Source organism: Cryptotermes secundus, unplaced genomic scaffold, assembly GCF_002891405.2.
Source record: "Cryptotermes secundus unplaced genomic scaffold, Csec_1.0 scaffold741, whole genome shotgun sequence".
Lineage (NCBI taxonomy): Eukaryota > Metazoa > Arthropoda > Insecta > Blattodea > Kalotermitidae > Cryptotermes > Cryptotermes secundus.
This window is the reverse complement of record NW_019724599.1, coordinates 797296-821902: the sequence shown is the minus strand read 5'-3', so window position 1 is coordinate 821902 and position 24607 is coordinate 797296. Positions and strand designations below refer to the sequence as shown.

Genomic DNA, 24607 nt, shown 5'->3' with positions numbered 1-24607 from the left:
TTACAGAGCCTCGGGGCGGAAAATATACCGTTTCCATCGTTATAGCTCACAACACCTCGATTGTTGCTTGCCTATTCTTTGCCGCTGGAACCTCTTTATCGAGTCGTTGCCTAACAATCAACATCTACTCTGGCTCCGCTATTCCTACTTTCAAGCGTCATGTCAGTAAGTTAGCCACTCTGTCTTTAACGTTCAGAAAATGACCATCATGAGCTCGGAGAATCATTAAATCACCGTACTTCAATTGGGTACATCCTGAAAACAATGAACTGTCCTGCCGAGTTACTGAGATGTAGGGTCTCAACTGATAATTTGACAAATAAACACATAATTATGGAACTGGTGTGTTGCTCGACAAAGTCTTCTTAGGGATATCTCCAGAAGCTAACCAAAAGTATGTAGAGATCCTGGAACAGTCATTAATTTCTCTTCGATGCGTCGCCTTACGGCAATGCGACGTGCCGGACTATTATTGTCGAATGTTAGGATGAGCGAAGAAAGGGAAAGCACTTGGAAAGGCGCGACAATGGCCTAAGCGAGGTACTATCCCAGTATTTTTCTGGACACACTGAAGAACATCAGAGAGCGTCAGCAGGCGTCTCAGCTGAGACTCGAACCGAACAACTTTCGACTACGAGTCAACAGTGTCACCGTTCCGTCAAACTTGTAGGCGCCGTAATTGAAAGGATTTCATCGTTTAAAGCGACCGTTTCGCTTCTTAGATTTATTACGATCATGACCACATCATTATGATCACTCACTAAATATGACACTAAACATATCACCATGTCAACAAATGGTTACTAATGATTTCTTCCGTTCGCTTTTCAGTTCTTAACAACTCAGGTTTAGAATTTTTATCCATATTACCTTAGATAATATACTTCTTTTCAGCGCATTAACGGGTTCACAGAATGCTTTTAAAGACGATTTTCCAGTATCGGGCGAGTTAAATGCAACAAGTTAGGGTCGCCTGTCGCCATAAGCTTCGCTTACATATTCTCTTTCAGTTCCAGAGAAGACCCTTAAGTGCGAGCAGGCCACCCGATAAATGTAGCATTTGGGCGCGTTCAAACGATTACAATTCAGGGGCATGCGACTTAATTGACAATGGTCGTGACAAGGAGCGGGAATACAGAACCGTAACTAGTGAACAGAAAATGTTACCCGCGAGACCTCAAGCTGTGCTGATATGTGATTTTAGTTGTCGCCACTATGGCGGCATGGCAATTAAGGGACTAACAGATGTAATAGTACAGCCTTTTGGGATGTGAATGTAATTCGGTAGATATTTATCGACATTTCGGAAGCACCTTCTGCGTCTGTCTTCAGGACATTAATCTTAGCTGGGAGCAGAAAATTCACACATCTCAAGAAACTATAATTTTATCGGGATAAAAGCATTATAAAACATTCTCATTGAATTTGATGTTTCTCTCAAAAAATATTAGGCTAATTAAAATGTCTCTAAACGGAATTTATAGCAGGATCAAAAAACGTACAAGTTTGGATCATATCTTACTTAGAAATGCCTAAAAATGGGCGATTATTTTTAATTTCTTATTTGAATACATCCTCAGGAAGGGTCAAGAAGACAGGCGAAGCGCAACCACACATTCAGCTTCTGGTCAATGCTAATGATGTTCATTTATTGCGGGGAAATCACAATTACCACGAAACTATAAGAATCCCTATCAGGCACCAGCAGGGGGGTTGTATAAATTATAAGTAACCAGAAAGTTAGTACTGTTTCCCCTTGTGTTAGCCATGCACACAAAATTGGTTTGTGGTCCACCGTGAGGGTGCCAACGACATCCAGTTCAGCCCTGGTTCGAAGCATGTAACCACGAATACGTTGTGAACTAAGTCTATAGCCGGCGCGTAAGGTAAATACATACACACATGGGCCCGAGTAAGACGGGGTGGAAGTGCGAGTCCAGACGACACCGTGCAGTAAGGGAATGAGAAGAGACGGCAGGGGATTGAACCGGCACACATAGGTTGCTGCTGCTCTTCATTACGATGATGTATGTGAAACAAGAAGGAGCAGTTTGTTGGCGCTCTGTGTAGTATATAAACAGTTTTAGGTATTTACTTACCTATACCCAAGGCCGCGCCATAGCTCAAGCGGTTATTCGCTGGCTTCTCATCGCGGCGGCCCGGGTTCGATCCCCGGTATGCTCAAGTGGGATTTGAGGTGGACAAAGTGGTGCTGGGGCGGGTTTTCTCCGAGTACTTCGGTTTCCCCTGCCAATCTTCATTCCACCAATTGATCCACAATCACCCTCACCTATCGTCTGGGGCTGGTACAATAGGCCAGAAGCGGCCGCAGTACAAGGGACTTAGTCCAACTCCACTAGCAATAAAAAAAAATATCTATACCCATTTACGACTATACTGAATGAGTTTCTTCATTGAAATAAGCCTCTACTAAGGTACAGAATTCGGAAATGTGTTCGTGTCTTACCGTTCTGATGTTTTTTTGCTTTGTTAATCCCTCGGAAAATAGAGAACTCCTGTTTATTAACTCGAAAACAGAAGAACTTACGGAAAAATGTACTGGGAATGCTTCGAAATGTTTTTCGCTGTGATAAATACTGGTATGACCCCAATCACGCTCGGGATATGAAGGTCTTCTAATTTCTGTCTGATTTGAACTAAATCACCCAATTTTCGTAAAAGTCCACGATTCATAAAAATCCTGTTGCGACCTCGGACAGACAAGATATATCAAATGTAAGAGCAGTACTTTTGCAACTTGGTCTTGCAAACGAGCCGAAAACGAGACATAGTGTCCCAGTTTCAGTAGCCAAATTGCCGCCTGTTAACGGCTAAAAATCTGACGCCGTTAACACTTGCTGTACGTTTGCTCTTGTTACAACAAAAATTCTTAAAATGATAGGTAAAGTAATGGAATGGTCCGATGTTACAGATGTGCAACCTTAATGAAGCAGTGAACTTACCGACGCATGCCGAGCAGCCTACANAGCCGAAAACGAGACATAGTGTCCCAGTTTCAGTAGCCAAATTGCCGCCTGTAAACGGCTAAAAATCTGACGCCGTTAACACTTGCTGTACGTTTGCTCTTGTTACAACAAAAATTCTTAAAATGATAAGCAAAGTAATGGAATGGTCCGATGTTACAGATGTGCAAACTTAATGAAGCAGTGAACTTACCGACGCATGCCAAGCAGCCTACGCGTGTGACAGGCAGACATCTTACCTGAAATGAAAGTACCACCTTCTTAATTTGTGAACTGGCAGAACATACAGTACAAATTCGACACGGCTCGGTCAGATACGCGATCCGTAATGAAGGTCAAGACAGTGTTTCATTTGTCCAGTAGAAAATTAAGCAAGTTCTTATATTTGTTATTGAAAATTCAAACGAATCATTTTTGTTACTATATTAAATGATACCTCATCATATGGTCTAATGCTGAGGTTTTGAAAGCCAACACAACTAAAATCTCAAAATATCTTGTCAACTGGTCATCAGTGCTCAACTCGTCCGCACGCTAAATTTCTAAAGGAAAATCACCTTTCCCATATTCATCAGTCGCCCCTTCTTTCTTTTAACTTTATTCCATTCCATACTTTTTCCATATTCCTTTTCCATTCCATAATTTTTTTTGTTCTATTTTCAGTCATTAGCCCCTTTCAACCTTCCCCCCCCCCTCTCGTTAAAGCAGTTCACTCAGCTTTTCTCTCTTCCCAGTTACCACACTCTCCCGTTATCTCTTTCCTTTCTTTCCCCCATGCTCGTTTTCCATTCGTTTTACTTTCACCATTTCATAACCATCCATTATCCCTTTCTTCTTCCATTTCCTTTATACAACTTTCCCTTCTACCTTCTTCTTTCTCTCCATTATAAGGCTCATATGTTTATCTTCTTCACCCTCTACCGTATTCCTTTCCCAACTCTTTTACGTGTCTGTCGTAACAAATCGTACCCCTGTATACTGCACCCTATACTGATATATATTACAGACGAGCCTCTCCGACATCAGTCACCTCTACCTGTCAGGGTTATCGGACTTAACGACTGAAAGGAAATTGCTAGAGCACCCTGCGCTACAAAAGTGTACTCTCGAATAACTTAATTAACTTTAGGTTAATGAAGTACGATTGGACGAAGTAGGGAGCCGGTTAACATGACAGTCTCAAGGGTGTTTAACTGACTAAAACTCCAGCGTCAATTGTAACATAGAATAATTTATTCATCACTATAAAATATCGCGAAGGCACGTTGATGTTAAGTGTATGATGACACACATAACACAATGTAAGCTCACTGTTAGAGGTTTCAAAATCCTAACCGTGTGATTAAACGAGTTCTGCTCACAACATCCAGTTAATTGAAACTCAAAATTATTGACTTTTTTTAATGTTTCGTAACTCTTTAGTTGAATTCGAAACTTTGGTTACAGCGTGCAACACACATATCTGCTTGTCAAATATATGACTCTAAGTGAATTTCTGTTTCGAGAGCAAGCATTTCGAAACACAACGCTACTAATTCAAAAACCTTGTGTTTTAAAATATTATGTAATTCTCTTAAGCGGTGGAATAGATTCAAACTGAAGAAAGCTCATCTGGAACCAGTTAAACTTGAAGACATGTCGCATAGAAGCATAGTGATCAAAAATTAAACGGCCGCCTACCAAAGAGGCGTCAGTTTGGCGCCTTAAAAGTCTGAAAATTTATGCTGAAATATCGTTTGGTCAGTATAAGACAAAGCAATACGACATGATAAGAGTTACAACCATGGCTCAATAAATGGCCGAACATATGAAACCTGCTTAAACTTATAAACAGGTAAAATAAATAATTATAATTTCCTAACAATTGCCTTAATTGAAATAAGAACTAAATCAAAATGTCCTGAGTAAATGGGGATATAATATAAAATACACAAAAGTCAAACAACCTCTCGTCGCACAAACTTCAATCCACATTAATTCAGCTCTCAGATTTACTGCGTTTTTGGACTTTTTCCATCGTCTGGGGTTCTAAAAGAAATCTAGAACAAAACGTTTTGGAAACCTGACTTGTTTCCATCCTCGGTTTAGGGGGGAGACACCTACTCTCAGAAAACGCTAACCTCAGTCACCGGACGGTAGACAAACTACAGCCATACCACGTACCATGGATGGAGTGTATAGGTGAGTAATGCAAACCTTATTTATATTAGATTGCACGATTAAAAAGCAGGGATGTGATAAATACAAAAATTAGAAATGTAGTAGTTATATAAATGTCAGGATGGTCAGAACATTCTGGACCCCATTCATTTGGCTATTCAAGAAAGCTGTCGCTACAGAACTCATTTCTTCACTCACTCACTCATGGAGCTGAGCCCGTCTTGAGAAACCGCCAATATGGCAGCTACTCAAGAACTTCCAGCATTTTATGAAACCCGAAGGTTCATTACCGTGTTCACAAGATCCCTCCACTAGTCTCTATCCTGAGCCAGCTCGATCCAATCTATACCATCCCATTTTATCTCTAATTCATTTTAATATTGTCCACCTACCTACTTCTCCAAGTCACAATAGATCACTGTGGTCGGGGTGCAAGGGCCAAGAAGGCCCACCCCTTATACATTCATACCTACGTCTTGGTCTTCTCAGTGGTCTCTTTCCTTCCGGCTTTCCCATCAATATCCTATATGCATTCCTCCTCTCCTCCATTCGTGCTACATGATCTGAAGAACTCATTTTCTTTACTGTCATAAAAGTCCAAATCAACTCATATCTCCAAACTATGTTTCTATGAAACGTCTTCATTTTGTCGCCGTTGCAAGAAAGAGCCAATACCTGCGTTTCATCAGCGCAATTGTTGGTTGCAGTACTACGGCTTATCCTTCTGTGGAAAGAGGCATAGGTATGCACTTCTGCAAGAGACTGAGACTCGCGTTTTGTGTAAAGACAGCCGTAATCGGAGACTAGTAGGTTGTGTTTCAGTCTCTCCCGAGGCAGATGATATGAGAACACTTGGACCACAACCCATAACCCTCCGATAACGGATCCCGACAAGTGAACGTGAACAATCTAATAACTTCCCTTGAAAAGAATTCCTCGCATATGGAGTTCAGTTTACATCCTCCAGTCTCTTTCTTTATCAAGTCACCTTCGCTTAAATTATCACCAGCATTGCGCATGCTCTAGTCTTCCCGCCCCGCGTACTCACAGACTAAACATATCACCCAGTACCGAAAGACATAAAATGAAGATTTCAGTAACCTCTTTGATACAATCATGTATCATACCTACGACATATGATGACAGAGAGACTACAGTAGGTGGATCCACCTATCGACAGAGCATCGTTCTACTGGCACACTGTTGCCATTGTGTCATGCAGCATCATTACAATTTATTGTATAGATAATTTTGTTATAGCCCAGTCGAAACTACGTGACAAGATCATTGCAATCTCGTAAAAAAATTATGTGGAATATAGTCTTTATAAGCCGGTCACGGTAGCCGAGCGGTCTAAGGCATGTACTGTCTTCGCTCGCTTGGAAACCGGGATCGTGGGTTCGAATCTCACTCAGGGCATGGATGTCTAGTTTGTGTGTGTGCGTTATTCTGTGTTTGTGTATAGGTAGAGCCCTTGCGACGAGCTGATCACGCGCCCAAGGAGTCCTACCGAATGTGTAAGATCTAGAAAAACCGAAATGAACGGAGAAGTTCATGGAGGTAGGGCAAGGCCCACTGGGGCTGTAGTGCCAAGGAAAAAAATAGTCTTTATAAATCACATCCGACTTACGTTCAAATATTTCTGTCATCATTAGGCTTATTCTGAAGCAATTTCAGTTATTAAGACATTGCTTCCGGCAATGTTAGTTCACGGACATCGCTGTCTACCGGCTGCTGCACTTCAACACATATACACAGTGATTCATAGCTCAGTGTCTTAAGTAGAGGGATTTGTTTATACCTGAGGTCGTTCCCGGTCAGGAACGCCATGTAGACATAAGTTCCATTCTCAACGGTTATGGAACAATGAATGTTTTAAATTCAAGACTGGTTTCTATGTAGTCAGTCAAGGTGTTTTCATGTTGGCATGTCAATATTGTTGACATTCTTGAAATTAAAAAAAATAAACTTTCCTTCAAGAACGCCGTGTTCTTGGATGTGGGGCCGTGTAGGTATTGTACAAACCGAAGTTTGGGAGGAATGTATCGCCTCCATCTTCAGGGTAGAAGAAAAAAAGAGAAAGAAAACATCAGCGAACTTGGAACCAGCGTGCTACACGGTGCCACATCCCAGAAGACGGCATTCTTCATAGTCACCGGCGTGAAAACTTCAAATCTGATAACTTTTCTTGAGTTTCTAAAATTCAAAGCTTTTCGAAATTAAAAAAAGAAGTGAAAATTTGCGGAAATTTCAAAGGCTGTGTAAAAATTTGTCTAATTTTTGTATATATTGTGAAACTACTGCGGCTTACTTCCAAACCATTCTTTAAATTCGAACACCCTCTGTTCCATTACCGTTGAAAATTGGACCTTTATTGGACATTTATATGAAATTTCTTAAGACCTGACTCCCCACGCGAGTACATTCTGCTATAACCGTAACTACTGTATTCACCATTCAAAAATTCTCTATTTATTTCCCACACGCTGTGTTCACGTGCTTCATATGATTTTCAGAATAAACAGCGATCATTTCTCTACACAATAATAAGAGACTGGCCCTTGTAACGATGACGTAGTGTGCTGTATGTGAATATAAAATTAATTTTTAAATACTAGGCCTGTTCACATGAATTTTGGGCTAAGCGATTTGGACTAGTGCGAATACAGAGAACGAAATAAGTGCGGTTGGTTTAACTCTCGCCATGTGACAATATTTCCGCGCAACAAGCAGCCAACCGCCGTCTTGCTCTGCGCCTACAATAGCAGAAAATCCGCCAGCCATATCATTAGGGTTTTACGTAGCTGTAAGGGCATACCACCAATCACAATGTGCCGGAGTCCATGGGAAGCAAGTTTAATTGCGTCTTGACCAGACTGCCCCATTCGATTTTCTAAAATATTTACAGCGTCATTTAACAGCCACCTTAACAAAGTACGTACCTTTAACTGCAGCATTGACCTTGTCCAGGTTCCGGAGTGTCAGGGGCAACGGATCAGAGGTCAACTGCATCGTGGCGTCATCGACTCTCTTCGCCAAAAATATGGCGGTGTGGTGCACTCCGATTGGTCGCTTGTAACAATCCTTCAGAGTCTTTGGTTCGTCCACCGTGCGTATCTTAACAGTCATTTGGTTTGCATTTATCCAATCATTGACACTGCCGTCACGAAATTGAAGTTCCCCTTTCAGAACTCTTTTCACTCGAACCGAAAACTTCGAAGCGCCATCTTCTGTTGCTATAAAGGTAAGTAAAAAGTTGTTAGGAATTTAAGAATAACTCATAATTACAGTTCCTACTGCATAATGAGGAGCTTCATAACTTGTACTCTTCTCCAAGTATATTAGAATGATCAAGTCAAAGAGGATGAGGTGGGCAGGGCATGTAGTATGAATGTTGAGAAGAGGAATGCATATAGGATATTGGTGGGAGAGCCAGAAGGAAGGAGACCACTGGGAAGACCAAGATGTAAGTGGGTGGACAATATTGGGATGGATCTTAGAGAGATAGGACGGGATGTTATTGATTTGACAGATCTGGTTCAGGTTAGGGACCAGTGGAGGGCTCTTGTGAACACAGTAATGAACCTTCGGTTTCCATAAATTGCTGGGGAATTCTTGAGTAGCTGCAGAATTGGCTTCTCCTCAAGAAGGGCTCAGTTCCATAAGTAAGTAATACAGATAAGTGAAGGAATTATTTCTTGTGTATAATTGACAATATTACTACGAGTAATCAATGCGAACATGACAAGCATACACAATATAATTTAATAAGTAAAGACCGACGTACATTATCACTACGTACGTTTCAAATTGCCAAAGGAACACAAACGACTGACTTCATATTGCTGATTTTTAGCTTATGAAGTACCAGACGACCACAATATGAATCTTCACCATCATGAAAAGGTTTACATCTCAACTGATGAAACCAAACAGCGTGGTCTATAGGTGACACTCTAGATCCATATTCGGAAGGTGTTCGGGTCGAATCTCGGTCGGGACGCCGGCTGTCCTGACTAAGGTCTTTCGTGGGTTTCCTCAGCACCTCCAGGCAGGTTCCGCATAGTATCTGTACTAGGCCACGACCGCTTCCGTCAATATACTTTTTAAATCAGCACTCATCAATCATCCTACCATCCGGAGCTACAGCTTACGTTCAGGATACTAACAGTGTCGTTAAATAACCCGCCAAAATATCGATCCGTCAAATTATCACGGAGCGCCAAGCCCCGTCGCATGTCGTCACGTATAAAACCTAAGCCTACACTTTATATTCTACTACTTGATGCGACATGAACCGTACGGACGTCGTACGACCGATGTCGCTGTGTGTGTTCCAGCCCTTAATGTTTCAGGAGAGGAAAGGGGGGGAGAGGCTGAAATAGGTATTGTAACCGTCCCACTGTTACGCAACTTATTTGAATGTAATTAATTTGAAATCTTAATTGTTCAAAATGAAATGCAATGAACAAGTGTAGTGAGACATAGGTCCATTCTTGTATGTAAGAGTTACCGTCTTCCCACGCTTACAGCAGAAACAGGAAGACACTCGTCAAAGGTTTATTAGAGGAAAGTTACGTGAAAGAATAGCTAAAGAATTCTTTGTGAATTCAATACTTGGCAGTTTGTGCATGCCATAACTTAAAAAGAGTGAGGGTTTTATGACGCTTAAGCATTTGTCAAATTCTGACAGAAATACGTTGGAGTCAGAAATCCTTAAACCCTTGTAAGCTTTAAACGGAGTGGAGGAATATCTAATTAAGATACTCATATTTTTCAAATATAGCCAATCACTAAAATTTAAGGGTGTGACAGCAGAGACGCTGAGGAAACAAGGACTTGAAGGTCCGAGTAGTTGTCGAAGTCAGTCACACACCGGGCTCCGTAGAAAGTAGACGTAAAAGTTGTCGAAGTCAGTTGTAAAGTGTTAACCACTTAGATCGAAACAAGATTTAATAATAAATTTCAACCTGAAAAGTGGTTTAGTCACAAAAGTGTCTCAACAAGTATTCAATTGTAAAATGTTAAACGGTGACTAACAAGTTTTGAATAATAATACCTCTGAATGTGAATGTGCTTTGGTAGTCTGTTTTTTCTGCTTCTTTGAGTGTGGTCCGTATAAGGCTCTGAGATAAGAGGATCCCGCTCTACCGAATCCAACAACCTCACCACTTAAAAACCAACTAACCCTGAGAAATTTTAACAACGAATACTGAGATAAAAATATAGTAAAAGAAGATCACAATTAAGTAGAAACAAGAAGGCAGGTGAGAAGGACTGTGGAAAAGGTGAATTCAAGAAGAAAAGGAGAAGAAGAAGAAGAAGAAAAGTGCAGTTAAAGTATTGGCTATCATGTGTTGGGTGTAGTTAGGAATTTTGAACTGCCTTTTCAATTAAAATGTCAAATATGAGTTTATAAATGTCAATTGGTTCTATTCTTTCCACATGCATCCATGGTGCTATAGTTGTCTGCAGTATTTAACATGTGCTGGGCGAATTTTGAACTTTGTTCATTTGTTCTCATTTCTATGATATGTTCTAGGGGCCGCGCCATAGCTCAAGCTGTTAGTCGCTGGTTTCTCACCGCGGCGGCCCGAGTTCGATCCCAGGTCTGGTGAAGTGGGATTAGTGGTGGACAAAATGGCGCTGGAGCGGGTTTTCTCCGAGTACTTCGGTTTCCCCTGCCAACCTTCATTCCACCAAATTCTCCATCATCATAATCACCCGGGGCAGGTACAATAGGTCAATCAGTGGCCGCCGTGCCGAGTGGACCCAGCTGGACTCCACCTCTCACCGTGCGAATTACAAAAAATAAATAATTATATCTCGTTCTAAAGATACGTCCCATTTGTCATATATATCTGGGGGGCGAATTATTTTATATTTAATTTGATATACTCTACTTAGGTTAGTTATTCAGTTATTCTGTATTTTATTTTTATATGGTGTTTTATTGTGTTTTTGGTTTTATATGCTATATTTACCTTAGTATTGGGAAATAGTTTGGTACCGGTTCTTACACAAGGACCAAAATACGTAAAAGTAACACATTTGCCTTTCTATATTATATGTGAATTATCCGTGGATGAGTTTTGTTTTAGTTTTTTGACCTGTGGGGGGTACTCATTGTTTTCTAAAGCATTTCAGCTATAATTTCCTTCTCTTCATTTTTATATTCTTTAGTGAGCTCATATGTGTTCATCCGGTTGACTAGGTAATTAATGGCTGATTTTCTTTTTGCTCGTATGGTTGAAATGACGTATTGTGTATTATAAGTTCCGTGGCGGTGGGTTTTCCGTAAATCCCAAATTTTAGTTCGTTTTGGTTTTCTGTCAAATCAATATAAGTCATCCTATTCTGAGTCTGTCTGTTCCGTAGAGAACTTAAATTTAGGGTGTATTGCATTAATATAATCTAATGTATTCATAATATTTGTTTTCTGCGTATCACATATAATTACAATGTCATCCACATATCTACAATATTACATAATCTGATGTTTGTTTAAAATATCAACAATTGATATATACGTTTCAACTAAAATAGCCAATGCCGGGGCCCTTATTGATAGGCCCTCATTTTCCATACAGTATTGATAATTAATCTATATAAAATTTTGTTTCAAAATGACCCCTCAGAGGTTCAGTATTTCCTCCTTTTAAAGTCTTTCACACTATTTCTATTCAAAAATTCTTTTATTAAGTTTTTAAGTTTGTTATTGGGACATTTTTGTACATGTTTTCAATATAAAAAAAACACAGTTTCGTACTCTCGTCTACTTGTGTTTGCTTGAGCGCATGAGGTAATGCGGTTGACTTTGTACGTTGAACGTTAATGACAACTGCAATGCATCATGCAATACTCGTCTTTTATTTAAGTGTTTTGCTACTTTATATGCTGGACAATTCTTCTAGTTCAGACATGTTATAATGTTGAAAGCAATACAGGATATAAGAGTTGCAGCGGCCTTGCATCCGACTAATCCCCCGTTTAAGGTGTCCTGCTGACTGTCTTCAAGGTTCACAATTTCATAATAATTTCTGAATGGAAACAGGGCACTCAGTTTAATCTTCCAACGTAGAAGAAGATGAATATCCTTATTAAAAAAAAATATACTTATAGCAATGCTTTCTCAGCCGTGATTTGAAGTATTCAGGGTTTTACATCCTTATCCAGAGAAGCCAACTGAAAAATATCACCGATTTACAATTCGTGTAAGGTAAAAATGTAAAGCTGTCCCTGTGTTTAACTAATTAAGCACTACCCCATGAAGACGTATGGGGGAACGGATGTATAGACCCATGTTTTCTTGATCTTGGCACTCCTTGGAGGTGAGTGGTCAGCTTCACGTCCCGGCTGCCTTATCCCCAGGGAAAAAACCCCCGGTACCCATTGGACAAGGGGCTGGGTTGGCCCGAGAGCCGGTCTGGACGACGTGGAAAAGTGAAAATTGCTGGCCCTACTGAGACTCGACCCTCGACCCCTCAGTCGTCCAGCCCGCAGCCAGTCTCTTTGCCGACTGCGATATCCCGGCTCGTGTACACATGAGAAAGAAAAGTCAGCGACTTCCACACCAAGAGATGCACATTTCATAGCAGCAGGACTGTAATGGCACCCGAAACCAGTTCCCTGGCTTCCGAATTACCATCGCAGTGCGGTTTTTGTGATACGGTTCACATTTTATTATCGAGTCTGAATATAATTTTATATCCCTCTGTGTGTGCGTGTGCGTGAGTGCGTGTGATGACAGAACAAAGAGCTTTAGCTTCTGAAGAAACTCAGAAGCGTTCAGGTTTTCCCCTCTTTCTCGAACTTGGCCAAACGGATTGTTGATATTTGTTATTTTGCGTAGGACGGAAATGTCGCCATTGTCAGAGCTTACGAATTACACTGTTACGTTGGTAGAGCATCACCTTTTGGAAAGTTAGGTATTAAAAATGTCATTTTGTTGCTCTTCCTGAATACACGTATATTAATATTGTAACGTACATATCCTAATCGTCACTTCCTAGGCAACGGCCCACGTTCCCGCTACAGGCCTACAATCGGAATGCGCCCAGAGATGGAAGGTTCGTTGCGTAACAAAGGATTGTCGAAACAGCAGAAACCGAACAGCTGAAAAATGTGCCTTCTATCCGGTCCGGAATCCGCCTACATAAAGAGGTTGAATGCATTCGCCGAGTCAGTCTTGAGATAGTCGCCGTTGAAGAGATTTGGAGTCGAGCATTCGCCGAGATATAGTTGAACAGTAATTGTGATGCCGAACGAGATAATGACTGTAATTGTGGCTGCAAGTGTGAATGTACAATAAATATTCGCCAAATCCGAGACCCACGTGGAGTTATTTGTCGCGCTGTATAGGCAACACGCGACAATATATTAAAGCCAGAAAGCAAAGAAATACTATTATTTACTTTATTATTATTATTATTATTATTGGAGGATGTGGGTTTCCCCATGCACCGCCCTCGGTACCTGATACTTCCCCCCATCTACCAGAGGCATTGGAAACTACTTGGGCGGGAAACTTTTTGCCTAATTTTGCTCAGAGGTCTCCTAGAGACATGAGGATATTTTACGTGCCGTAAATCTACGACACGGGACCCACGGCTTAAAGTCCCTCCCGGAGGACTTGTTCCCTGAATTTTTCCGCCCTTAAAAATTCCACGACCTCCGCCGGGTTTGAACCCGCGTACCTTGAGTCATGAGGTGGGAAAGTTACCCCTAGACTACGGAGGCCGCTTTATTATTTGCTTACAAAGTTATAGGCTCTTTTACACGTATTATTTAATACATATGAAAGCTTAATTCTGAATTATTTTCTGCGCAAAGAGTGTAGGTTGCCTTATGTGAAGTACAGATGATAATGAAACGTTCTCAAAGCTGTGATATGGGTCTGAAGGTTCGGCCACACAGAGCGCTACGTACGCTGTGTTCGCTATACGAACAGAAAAATATCTCCCTTTATTGCCAATGTGACTGGCCACACAGACTTCCGTACGCAACGTACGCTATGTTCCCTATGTTAGATGCGTCGCAGAGTGTACACAGCGTACGTAGCGAAAATCGCGTAGGGCTCTGTGTTGCCGAACCCTCAAACTGTTATATTTCGGTTGAGTAATCCTTTGTTGAAATTATGTGACTTAAACTGGTGCCTTAAAACAGGGTATTGCGAAATTGTGAACCTCTGAATTGTTCTATATTACAGGCAACCTCCCCCTCAAACAGATTTGCATTCACACGAAATAACAGAACTCCTGTGAGTGCAATACTCTGACGTCACTGTGACAGCTTCATACATTTTCGCATATTCCACTATCCTGGGCCAACAAACAGAGGAAATGTGGTGTTCTCTACTCCTAGAAAACTTCGCATTACTCAACGCTCCTGTACTCTGCAGACGAATTTCTAAGTAGGCTACAGTCTAATGTCATATACAACTATCACCCTGACAGCAGAACCCTAATTTTTACGTCTAATCCAAGTCCGTCATTGAATGTACTCACTCGGGCTTCGGACCACGCACTGAAGAGATGTTTGGTGATGCAGAGATTTACTTCCAACGAGATGCAGCACCTCCCCACTACCATCTTGAAGTAAGGGCCTATCTCGATATAACTTTGCCGGACAGATGGATTGGGCGAGGAGGTAGCGCTGAATAGCCTGCGCGTTCACCGGACCTCACACCCATGGACTTCTATTTATGGGGATACCTCAAGTATACGGTTTATGCCTCAAAGCCAGCAACAGTCAATGAGTTGAAAGAGGAAATTGTAAGACAAAGTCTTCAAATTCCAAATGAAATGCTTAGTACAGTTTGTGATTCCACTGTTCCGCGTTATCAGCTCTGTCTGGATAATGATGTTCATCCGTTTGAACATTTGCGAACACGCATGCTGCAGTAGATTTGTTTTCTTCAATTTAAATCATTAACTTTATATAGATTTTAAAGAACATTGCATTTGTTGTCATTAAAAGGGTGAGTACATTTTTTGGGACACACTATATATAAATCGAAACAAGAATTAACAACATACGACAATTGTTCTTCATAGTGGAGGCTGTTTTCTGTGAGGCAGGAACAATGCTTTTAATTATTATTTATATTATTTTAAAGCTTCAAGAAGTTAGGGATAGATACTGTACAGGGTGTGTTCATTCAAAGACACTATTCATCACAAATTCAAGTTGTCCAATTCCAACGATGCAGTGGCGCCCCAGCCGTTACGACTCACCTGCACTTCTTTTCCATGGATCCAGTCTTCCGATTGGTGGAATTTCAGCCGTCACTTTTCCAGTGAAAACAAATTCCGTTTCACGAATTTTTGTTTCAAGACTACTGAAATTATCATCATCATCCCTTATTCCATTCAAACAAGGAGGTTTTGAAACGTGACGTCGACGGTAGCGCTGGTAGCCGATCCGTGTGTGTCTGTTTTGGGCCGCGCTTGTGTTCACTTGTACGAACACTCCGACCACACAGATTATCAGGAAGGCCGTGACCGATGTACAGCGCAGATGTCTGATCATTGTTACCGTTTCACTTCATACGAGCCTGCATCAGAGAGACACATCCAGCGATTAGTATGTCAATGTGACGACGGTCTCCTTCAAGGGAAATTCTGCAAAGAAAAATGCAACTGTCTGAAGCGATACGCGTTGTGTCATTTCATAAATGAGGGATATCAATATTAATATACTTTTCTGTGCCAGGGTTTATTGTTATTATTGCTTTTACTATTATCATTGTTGTTATTGTTATTATTATTATTTATGTTATTATTATTATCATCATACTTTTATTATTATTACTGTTATTACCGCCATCATCATCATTATCATCACCATTTTTAGTGACGGTATATATAGCAATAGCCGTTCACGGTAGCCGAGCGGTCTAAGGCATGTACTGTTTTCGCTCGCTTGTAAACCGGGATCGTGGGTTCGAATCCCACTCAGGGCATGGATGTTTAATTTGTGTGTGTGCGTTTTTCTGTGTTTGTGTACAGGTAGAGGCCTTGCGACGAGCTGATCACTCGCCCAAGGAGTCCTACCGAATGTGCAAGATCTAGAAAAACCGAAGTGAACGGAGAAGTTCATGGAGGTAGGCCTAGGCCCACTGGGGCTGTAGTGCCAAGGAAAAAAATATATAGCAATTTTTATCATCTAATTTACCTTAACTAATTAACTCCAAGGATTAAGGGAGGAACATAGACTGAGGGTGTTTGAGAACAGGGTGCTGAGGAGAATATTCGGACCGAAGAGGAATGAAGTGACAGAAGGTTGGAGAAAACTGCATAATGAGAGCTTCATAACTTGTACTATTCTCCAAGTACAATTAGAATGATCAAGTCAAGGAGGATGAGGTGGGCAGGGCATGTAGCATGAATGGGGAGAAGGGGAATGCATATATGACATTGGTTGGAAAGTCAGAAGGAAAGAGACCACAGGGAAGACCAAGGCCTAGGTGGGTGGAACATATTAAAATGGACCTAAGTGAGATAGGATGGGATGGTATGGATTGGATTGATCTGGTTCAGGATAGGGATCAGTGGAGAGCTCTTGTGAACACGGTAATGATGCGCCATTTATACCCCCGATAGGCTGTTGCCTGTTTCACTTTATATTTCTGCAACCAAACTACATGCTCGTCATGTTGAAGAGAAACGTCAAAACTCAGAGAATTTTTTACAATTTTCTGACTATTTGACTTCATTACGGAAATGTATAATTTTGAAGCTGGAATCTGGTGTGTTCATGACTGGTGTTAAGCAACTAAGTAGGATGCTTTTGTATCAAACTCTTTGTTAGAAGAACTAAAAAAAGAATTCTTCAAAATATTTTACCAAGAATAAAACGCATATGTTTAGTAGATACAAGAAAATTAAATCTATTATACAATACGATAATTTGAGGGGTTGTATCTTCCATGACGGTCACGGTAGCTGAGCGGTCTAAGGCATGAACTGTCTTCGCTCTCTTCCGGAAGCCGGGATCGTGGGTTTGAATACCACACAGGGCATGGATGTTTAGTATGTATTTATTTTGTGCTTGTGTTGTCCTGTGTTTAGGTAGAGGCCTTGCGACGATCTGATCACTCGTTCAAAGAGTCCTACAGTCTCTAAAATGATCAAAATGAAAAAAAAAAACAAAGACAACCTTGACCTTGCGGTGTAACCCCTGTTTATTTGTCATCTATTATTAATGTTCTATTTAGTTTGTATTCAAAGACCTTGCCTGTAATGGGACATTTTCGCAAGCACTCTAATATTTTTTTTTATTGCTCGTGGGGTGGGACTAAGTTCTTTTCTCTTCTCTTCTATTTGACACCACAATGTTGGCAGTACCTTAGTGAGGTTACAGAATAGTATTTAAGTTGACGTCCTAGCAACATAGCTCAGTGGACATCACGTAATGCGTACAAGCCTGGATATTTTCCTGATCGCTATTATTTCTAGGAGTAATTTATCTGCAGGAAGCAGGGAAGTTTAATAAGAGTGTAGAATAATGCGCAGGTTCACCTTATATTCGAGTTTTATTCTTTTAGAACTGCAGTGGGAACTGTTCTTAATTTCACAGAATAACCTGAAAGGTACTTTTCCTTCGGGAAATCTCTAGAAAATTTGCTCAGCTGATTAAGAAATTCCCTAACATTCTTGACCAAGTTCATGAATTACATAATTGGGCTTATGCTTAGTCAGACATTATAAGTTTACGATCTCCTACGTTATTTCTCTAACATCCGCTCAAATATTCTCGCATCTACAACTAGATATTTTCCTCCCTAAGACAGACGTACTGTAAGCTCCTCTCTAAACCTTCATGCATGCTGAATGTCCCACCCATTAATTCTCCTTGATTTAGTCATTCTAATGATACTCTGAAGAGTAAATACTCATATATTCTCCTCAGCTCCCTATTCGAGTGTTAAATGTGGTGATGAGTCCCATGGGACACGGACATGAGAATGACTGCGCTGGCGAGGACCAGCAGCAATTGTAAACGACAGATCTATCCTCTCGTCAGAGAGGATGTTACATAAGGACTATGACCAAAAGTGTTCAGTTGAAAAAAAAACGCTGGTCGTGAGTCTCAGGGGACTTGCCGCCAAGACGAACTGATTGGCGGTAAACCTCCAGTCGAGAAGTAACTCTGACTCATTCTGCCTCTGATTTTCGGCAGTTGGAAGGGAGCCGCCGTTCAGAGCGGACTTGAGGCCGGAAGCAGTAGAATAGGAAATCCTTAACAGGCAAATGCTAGTGAAGACACTGAAGGCTGGAAAAGGCTTAACGTGTGCTCTAGTGATGTGTAAAGTGTGGAAATCAGCAATGGCGCTATGATTAAGTTAAATTGTGAGCCGTGTGTTAAAGTGGTCGATAAATCCAATATCCTGTCCGAAACCCCGTCTAGAGTCAATCATGCATGTGACAATATTTATGGTTTATTTAACGACGCTGGCTGTAGTTAAGTCTATATTGCGTCGCATGGTACGCTGATAGCGGATAATGAATTATATGAAATATGGAAGGTAACGGGACGTGGCCCAGTTGGAAGTAAAAAAACAAACTCCGTGGTTTTTAGTCCGCAAGCGAACTATACTGACCGAGCGACCGCCGCTTGTGGGCGAAGTTAGTGACAACTTTTGAGGATAAAGGATGTTGCGTGGTCAACGAATCCCCACGGCTATTAATTTCGGTTTTCTAGACCGAAGCCGCTATTTCCTTGAAATAGCTCCTCACTTATGCCGTTCCAGACCCACTAATTCTCAGAAAATCTGGTAGCGCCGGAAATCGAACCCGGACCTCTGGATCTGTAACCAGGGACTCTGACCACTAGACCAGCTGGAAATACTGTCTCAGTATTTACTTGAAGAGACTGAGAAAAAACACGAAAATCTCAATCAGGTAAGTCGGTATTCCGGGCGAGATTGGAGCCGGGCACCTGTAGGGCAGAATGCAGCACCCTTTGCGCCTGGGGAAACTCGCTGAGTGAGTTAGCTGTAGATACGAAATGACAGCTGCAGCCATGCGTTTGTGAGCACGCGCGGTTGAGTTCGTCTTGAGCGGCATGTCTGGTTCCAGCCGATTCCAGTGGCTGGCACTCAGCGCCATTGTGACACCAACACCGCCCGGGGCGCGGTAAGTTACCAAACCGCCCACTTGTTTAGGACGACTGATGCTCGAAGATCAATAAGATGGGGTCTCATTTTCACGTCAGATGAGCGACAAGAATGACTACGGCTTGAAATCTCTACACCTGATCACCTGGTGAGTTCGGCTAGATGGACATACATGCATACATCATATGGATATTATCTGATAGCCTGCCGCAAACTCTTCGGCTGGTCCAGAGGGAGTGACAAAAGCTCCTTGCGTTAGGCAGCATCGTTCGAGTTCGGACCGAGCATAATAAAGAAGCCAAGAACCCACACACAATTCATATTCAACAGCGCTCCAATAAATATTTGAACAGCTGTAACGCGTGAGTTACACGTTAAAACAAGTGTTCGTGCACAATACCAGCGTGAAAATTAAAAGCAAGGTTCCGGCATATGTTTCAGAGTGTTAAAATGCCAAATAATAATACTATTCATACCTTCGTAAATAAATTAGGGTTGCCAGGTGTTGGAAGAAAATAGGACTCAGTCAAATCACGAAGTGCTCACTGAAGGGAAACTGAATTTAAATCGGTGCTGGGCCCGAGCATTCCACATAAAATTTCCATAGATTTCTTGCAGAAGAGACCGGGATTCAAGGTTTCAGGTTTCAGATTTCCGCTATTTCTGGAGAAGAACCTCAAAGTATGGATTTGAATGCTGTACGATGGTGCAAGGAATGCGTAGGTAACAACAGGGACCATCTTCAACATCTGCTGTGATCTGGGAGGATCTTCTTTGTGATATATTGGCCTATGGGATTGTAGATTGCGCAGAAAAAATCACGCGAAGAGCGAGCCGGCCGAGCAATATGCGACAGGCTATCAAGTGATGTGCCTATATAAACACGTGAAGTATTCCCTGTGCTTAGTTGAGCATCATGACATGAAGTTATATGGGAGACAAGTTGTATAACCTCACAAATTACTGAACTCTGCACTGGACGGAAGTGAATAGTCAGCTTCACGTCCCGTCTACTTTATCCTCGGTAATCACTGATAGGAGGCTGACTGGAACTCAGTCAGTCAGCACGCTCTGTTGAAGAGAAAAATATCTTGTCCCGCCGGAAATGCAATACGAATTTCTCGGTTGTGTAGTGTATATTCTTGTTGTTACACCGAGCCACATACATACATAAAACACATATACTTTAGTTTTTAACGAATATGGAAACTAATGTGCACCAGAAGGACAAATAATGGAAGTTGCAAGATTGAATTACCCTATGTTGCTTTATACTCGCATTAGACGCACAACTGTATAGAAAGGGAAATTTAAAAATTATTTATTTGTAACATTTTATTATTTACCACTTAATTATATCAAAATTATTGAGGTACATTTAATTATAAATGACCGGTCACAGTGGCCAAGCGGTATGAGGTGTCAACTGTCTTCGCTCGTTCGGAAGCCGGGATCGTTGGTTCGAATCCCACATAAGACATGGATGTTTGGTGTGTGTGTTTTTCTGTGTTATGTTGTCCTGTGTTTAGGTAGAGGCCCTGCAACGAGCTGATCACCCGCCTAAGGAATGTTACCGTCTGTAAAATGATCAATAAACTGAGAAATCAGCCCTAGGCTGCAAAGTGAGAGCAAGAGGAGAAGAGAATTTGATTCAGACATCGTTTGCTCCTAGCAATTTTCTTGACGATTTTAGGCTACTGATATCCAAGTTCATTCCTGTAAGTAGCATGAAAATTAGGCGTCAAGTAGTGACACTTCAGCAGTGCCGTTTGATATGTCTTAACTTGGTAGGGTCACACGCGTTTCAGGTTTAACATCAACTAATAAAAGACATGAAAATTATTTTTTAAAAATTAAAACAATTATCACTTGTTTAATCCGAAGTGCGACATGGTAAAGCTAAATTCAAAACCATATAACTTAAGAAACAGTCAGCTCTTGCACCAGAACACATAAACCGTAATTGCGCATGCGCTCATGCGTCCATCACATCATATTCATCACCTGTTAACAGTAATGCCTAAAATAAACTCAGGAAATAATTGTGAACGCACACTTACAAGAAGAGAGACTGCAAACACGCATGCGCGTCTAATGGAAATACACCACTCTAAAACACGTGTCAGGTTCAACAACAAAAAATCAACCAAACCCACGAAAGAGACATCATCCATTAGTTCTTGCAAGCTTGAGGTTCATTATAATAATATTTAAAATTCAGTTCCTACATTACAGAAAACATCCTGCTTCTCGTTTATGAAGATATAGGCTACCGATAATAGCACCTAGAGAAACAATCACTCTTCATTGAGAGAATCGTACGAAACACACAAACGCATTGCGTGGTCAAACTGTATAGACTTCCAATGTTACACGTAGTAGTCTGTATGCCTTGGCAGCAATGTGCGCCTCCACCTGTCTTCAAAATGAAACATAAGCCCATTTAAAAACAAAATTCTGAGCCAAGTTAATCCACTTCTTATTATTTCTGTTCATTTATTTTTTTTAATGCTAGTGGGGTGGGACTAAGTCCCTTGTACTGAGGCCACTTCTGGTCTATTTGGTCTATTGTACCAGCCCCAGATGAAAGGTGAGGATGATTGTGGAGCAATTGATGGCATGAAGATTGGCAGGGTAAACCGAAGTACTCGGAGAAAACCTGCCCCAGCGCCACTTTGTCCACCACAAATCACACTTGACCAGACCCGGGATCGAACCCGGGTCGCCGCGGTGGAAAGCCAGCGACTAACCGCTTGAGCTATGGCGCGGCCCTTTCTGTTCATTTGAGTAAGCTCCGAACTTTATTACTTCCCATCTCCATGTTTGTCTTCTGAGGGCTCACTTTTCAAGAAGATTTCCCGCAAAATTCTGTATGGATCCCTTCTTTCTCTGGCCTGAGATAGACCCTCAACCCATATAATCTCTGTCCACGAAGTCCAAGAGAAACTCGTACCAATTAACTGTCAGTGATGATAAATGGCGTGTCCCGAGGTCATCTATCCATAAACGAGATTCCTTATTACCTCCAACCAAGATTCAGAAATATATGTCACAGCAGACAATGATCAGATCTTTTCTATTTCCATCTGAATCACAATCTCACGTTATCATGGCTTTCGAAATCACAATAGCTTTAGCCTAGCTAATTTTTAAAGATTATAAAGAAAGAAAATAAGTTATTATTTGTTATGGTAAATACACTTAATTTCTTTTGTCGTTGCTCACACTTAAATCCAGTGTAGTTACTGTTAATTTTATTATTATTATTATTACATTAGTGCTGGCTCCGTAATTGGTTCCTGGCTAAGTTTATCGCGTAATTAAACAAAAAGAACTGTATTATTATTACTCCGTTTTGCAGTTACTATAGAAGGCATAAAGGATTAAATTATATTTAATTAAGAAAATACTGAACGATTATTATTAATGACTAGAAATTCTTTTAAATTACTGAATATTTATTTCTCACTTACATTTCAACAATAATATATATATACATATAATTATGTAGAAATCACATGTAAGGGAACTGTAATGTAAAACGATTAATGAAACGTAATGTCTAATTACTCTCTGATATGGGAGAAGTGAATATTCTGATTTACCTCAATTTTCTAATTCTCAGTTTTGTTACTAATTTTACGAACGCGCTACTTTTCGTTATTTATTATACTTCAAAAGAATCATTGTTATGTCGAGACCGCAAGCATGAGCACAAAGATGTTTAAGAATCCAAAATAAATACAGCTTTAATTACCGTGGAATGGAGTAAGAAGCACTTGTTAAAAGAAAACAAAACACGCGAGGGTCACGTGCAGAAAGCGCGCCCTCGCTGTTGCGCCTAACCTCACTTCCAACACACGTCACTGCGTCCAGTCACAGACTGATGCATCAGGTTAGGAAACCAGAAATCCTACAGCATCCAGCAGCTTACAGAAATAAGGGCGGGGTTTGTAGTACTACACATTAGTGACGTCACTATCTCGACGAATAAGGAACAAGTGTGTGGGATTTTCTAACGCGTAAAGAAGACGAAAGCACTTTTCCTTTATTCTCTACCGCCCAAGGACGGATCCTGTATGCATATATGCAGGAAACCTTTCTTGTGTTCAGCTGAGGCTATTAGTCGCCGGCTTCTCACTAATGAGGCCTGGGTTCGATATCAGGTTAGTCCTATGTGATTCGTTGGAAAGGGGGGGGGATGTGATTCTGAAGCAGGTTTTTCCCAGAGCACTTCAGTTTCCTCTGACGATTATAATTCCACCAAAACCCTCTAGTCATCTATCGTCAGGGGTTGGTGCAGTCGGCCCATTTGATATCACAGTACTAATAGTCTTAAAAATATAAGAACCCAAGAGATATGTGAATATATGTATGTGTGAATCGAAGGGATGAAGCGTCAAATTGCGCAACTGGTGATTGATTCATATGTTACTAACAGAGCAAATACAGCAAACATCGAGTGAGATAGAAAGACGTTAATGATATGTCAGCAGACAGACATTTCGAAACAGGGGGGTCAGCCTCGGCATCCCGCCCCATTATTCTTGTGGAATGAATACGGACGCTCATCAAGTTCTGTGAGCAGAGCTTATATCTGTCCGAACGCAAACAGACGAGTCACCGTTGCTGTGAACTTTCTATGTGAATCATTACCGTCAGCAGTGGAGACTAGACGACCAGGCTTATGGGAACGAAAATCGTTTAAAGAGATGAAGATTGTTATTAGTATCGTTCAACGATATTGTATAAAAATATTTAGCATTATATATAGTTCTTCACTTCAGAAAATCTTACAACCCCATCTACTTCCCAAAATGCAGGTGTCTGTCTATAAAAATGTCCAAGATCTTGTGTTTGTGAACGGGGGTCTCGCAAATGCATAGATGGATGGATGTGGCAGGATGTCCTTACTGTTGTGTTTTGTGTATTGTGTTTTGTTTGAACGTGTTGTCACTTAGTGTAATGTGTGTTACTCGTCTGTTGTGTCCTATTGTGTACTACTGCCACCGGGATAAAACCCAATTGCAGTCTAATAAATAATATATATGTATATATATAAATAGAATACTTGGACATAAGAAGGGTGACGCGATCATGTAATTTCGGATATTACGTAATGAGGAAACTTCTTGATTTATACAGATCACGTAGTGTTGTTACTATAGTGAATCATCCTTACAATGAGCCGGATTATAGCTCCGACGAGACAGGACACACATATAGAATTGTCGTGGGTAAACCCCTTTGAAGCCGGTCACGGTAGCCGAGCGGTCTAAGGCATGTATTGCCTTCGCTCGCTTGGAAACCGGGATTGTGGTTTCGAATCCCACTCAGGGCATGT

At 41.1% G+C, this 24607-nt stretch overlaps 1 protein-coding gene across 1 annotated transcript; it reads right to left on the bottom strand.

The window, feature by feature from the left end:
• Positions 1-3167: 3167 nt before the first annotated feature.
• Positions 3168-23130, bottom strand: LOC111862436. Its single transcript, XM_023847828.2, has 4 exons — positions 23021-23130; positions 15380-15699; positions 8087-8380; positions 3168-3223 (listed from the first exon to the last, which is right to left on the bottom strand). Exons 2-4 carry the CDS (start codon positions 15672-15674, stop codon positions 3174-3176), a joined length of 639 nt encoding a protein of 212 aa, XP_023703596.2. The 5' UTR covers positions 15675-15699; positions 23021-23130; the 3' UTR covers positions 3168-3173.
• Positions 23131-24607: the final 1477 nt, after the last annotated feature.

What these genes read in the sequence shown, in the direction of transcription:
- LOC111862436 (XM_023847828.2), bottom strand. Translation starts at nt 15,674, where the DNA reads ATGATCAGACATCTGCGCTGTACATCGGTCACGGCCTTCCTGATAATC. An exon ending in TCCATGGAAAAGAAGTGCAG is followed by an intron (nt 8,381 to 15,379) that starts GTGAGTCGTAAC and finishes TTACCTTTATAG; the next exon opens with CAACAGAAGATGGCGCTTCG. An exon ending in GGTCAATGCTGCAGTTAAAG is followed by an intron (nt 3,224 to 8,086) that starts GTACGTACTTTG and finishes CTTTCATTTCAG; the next exon opens with GTAAGATGTCTGCCTGTCAC.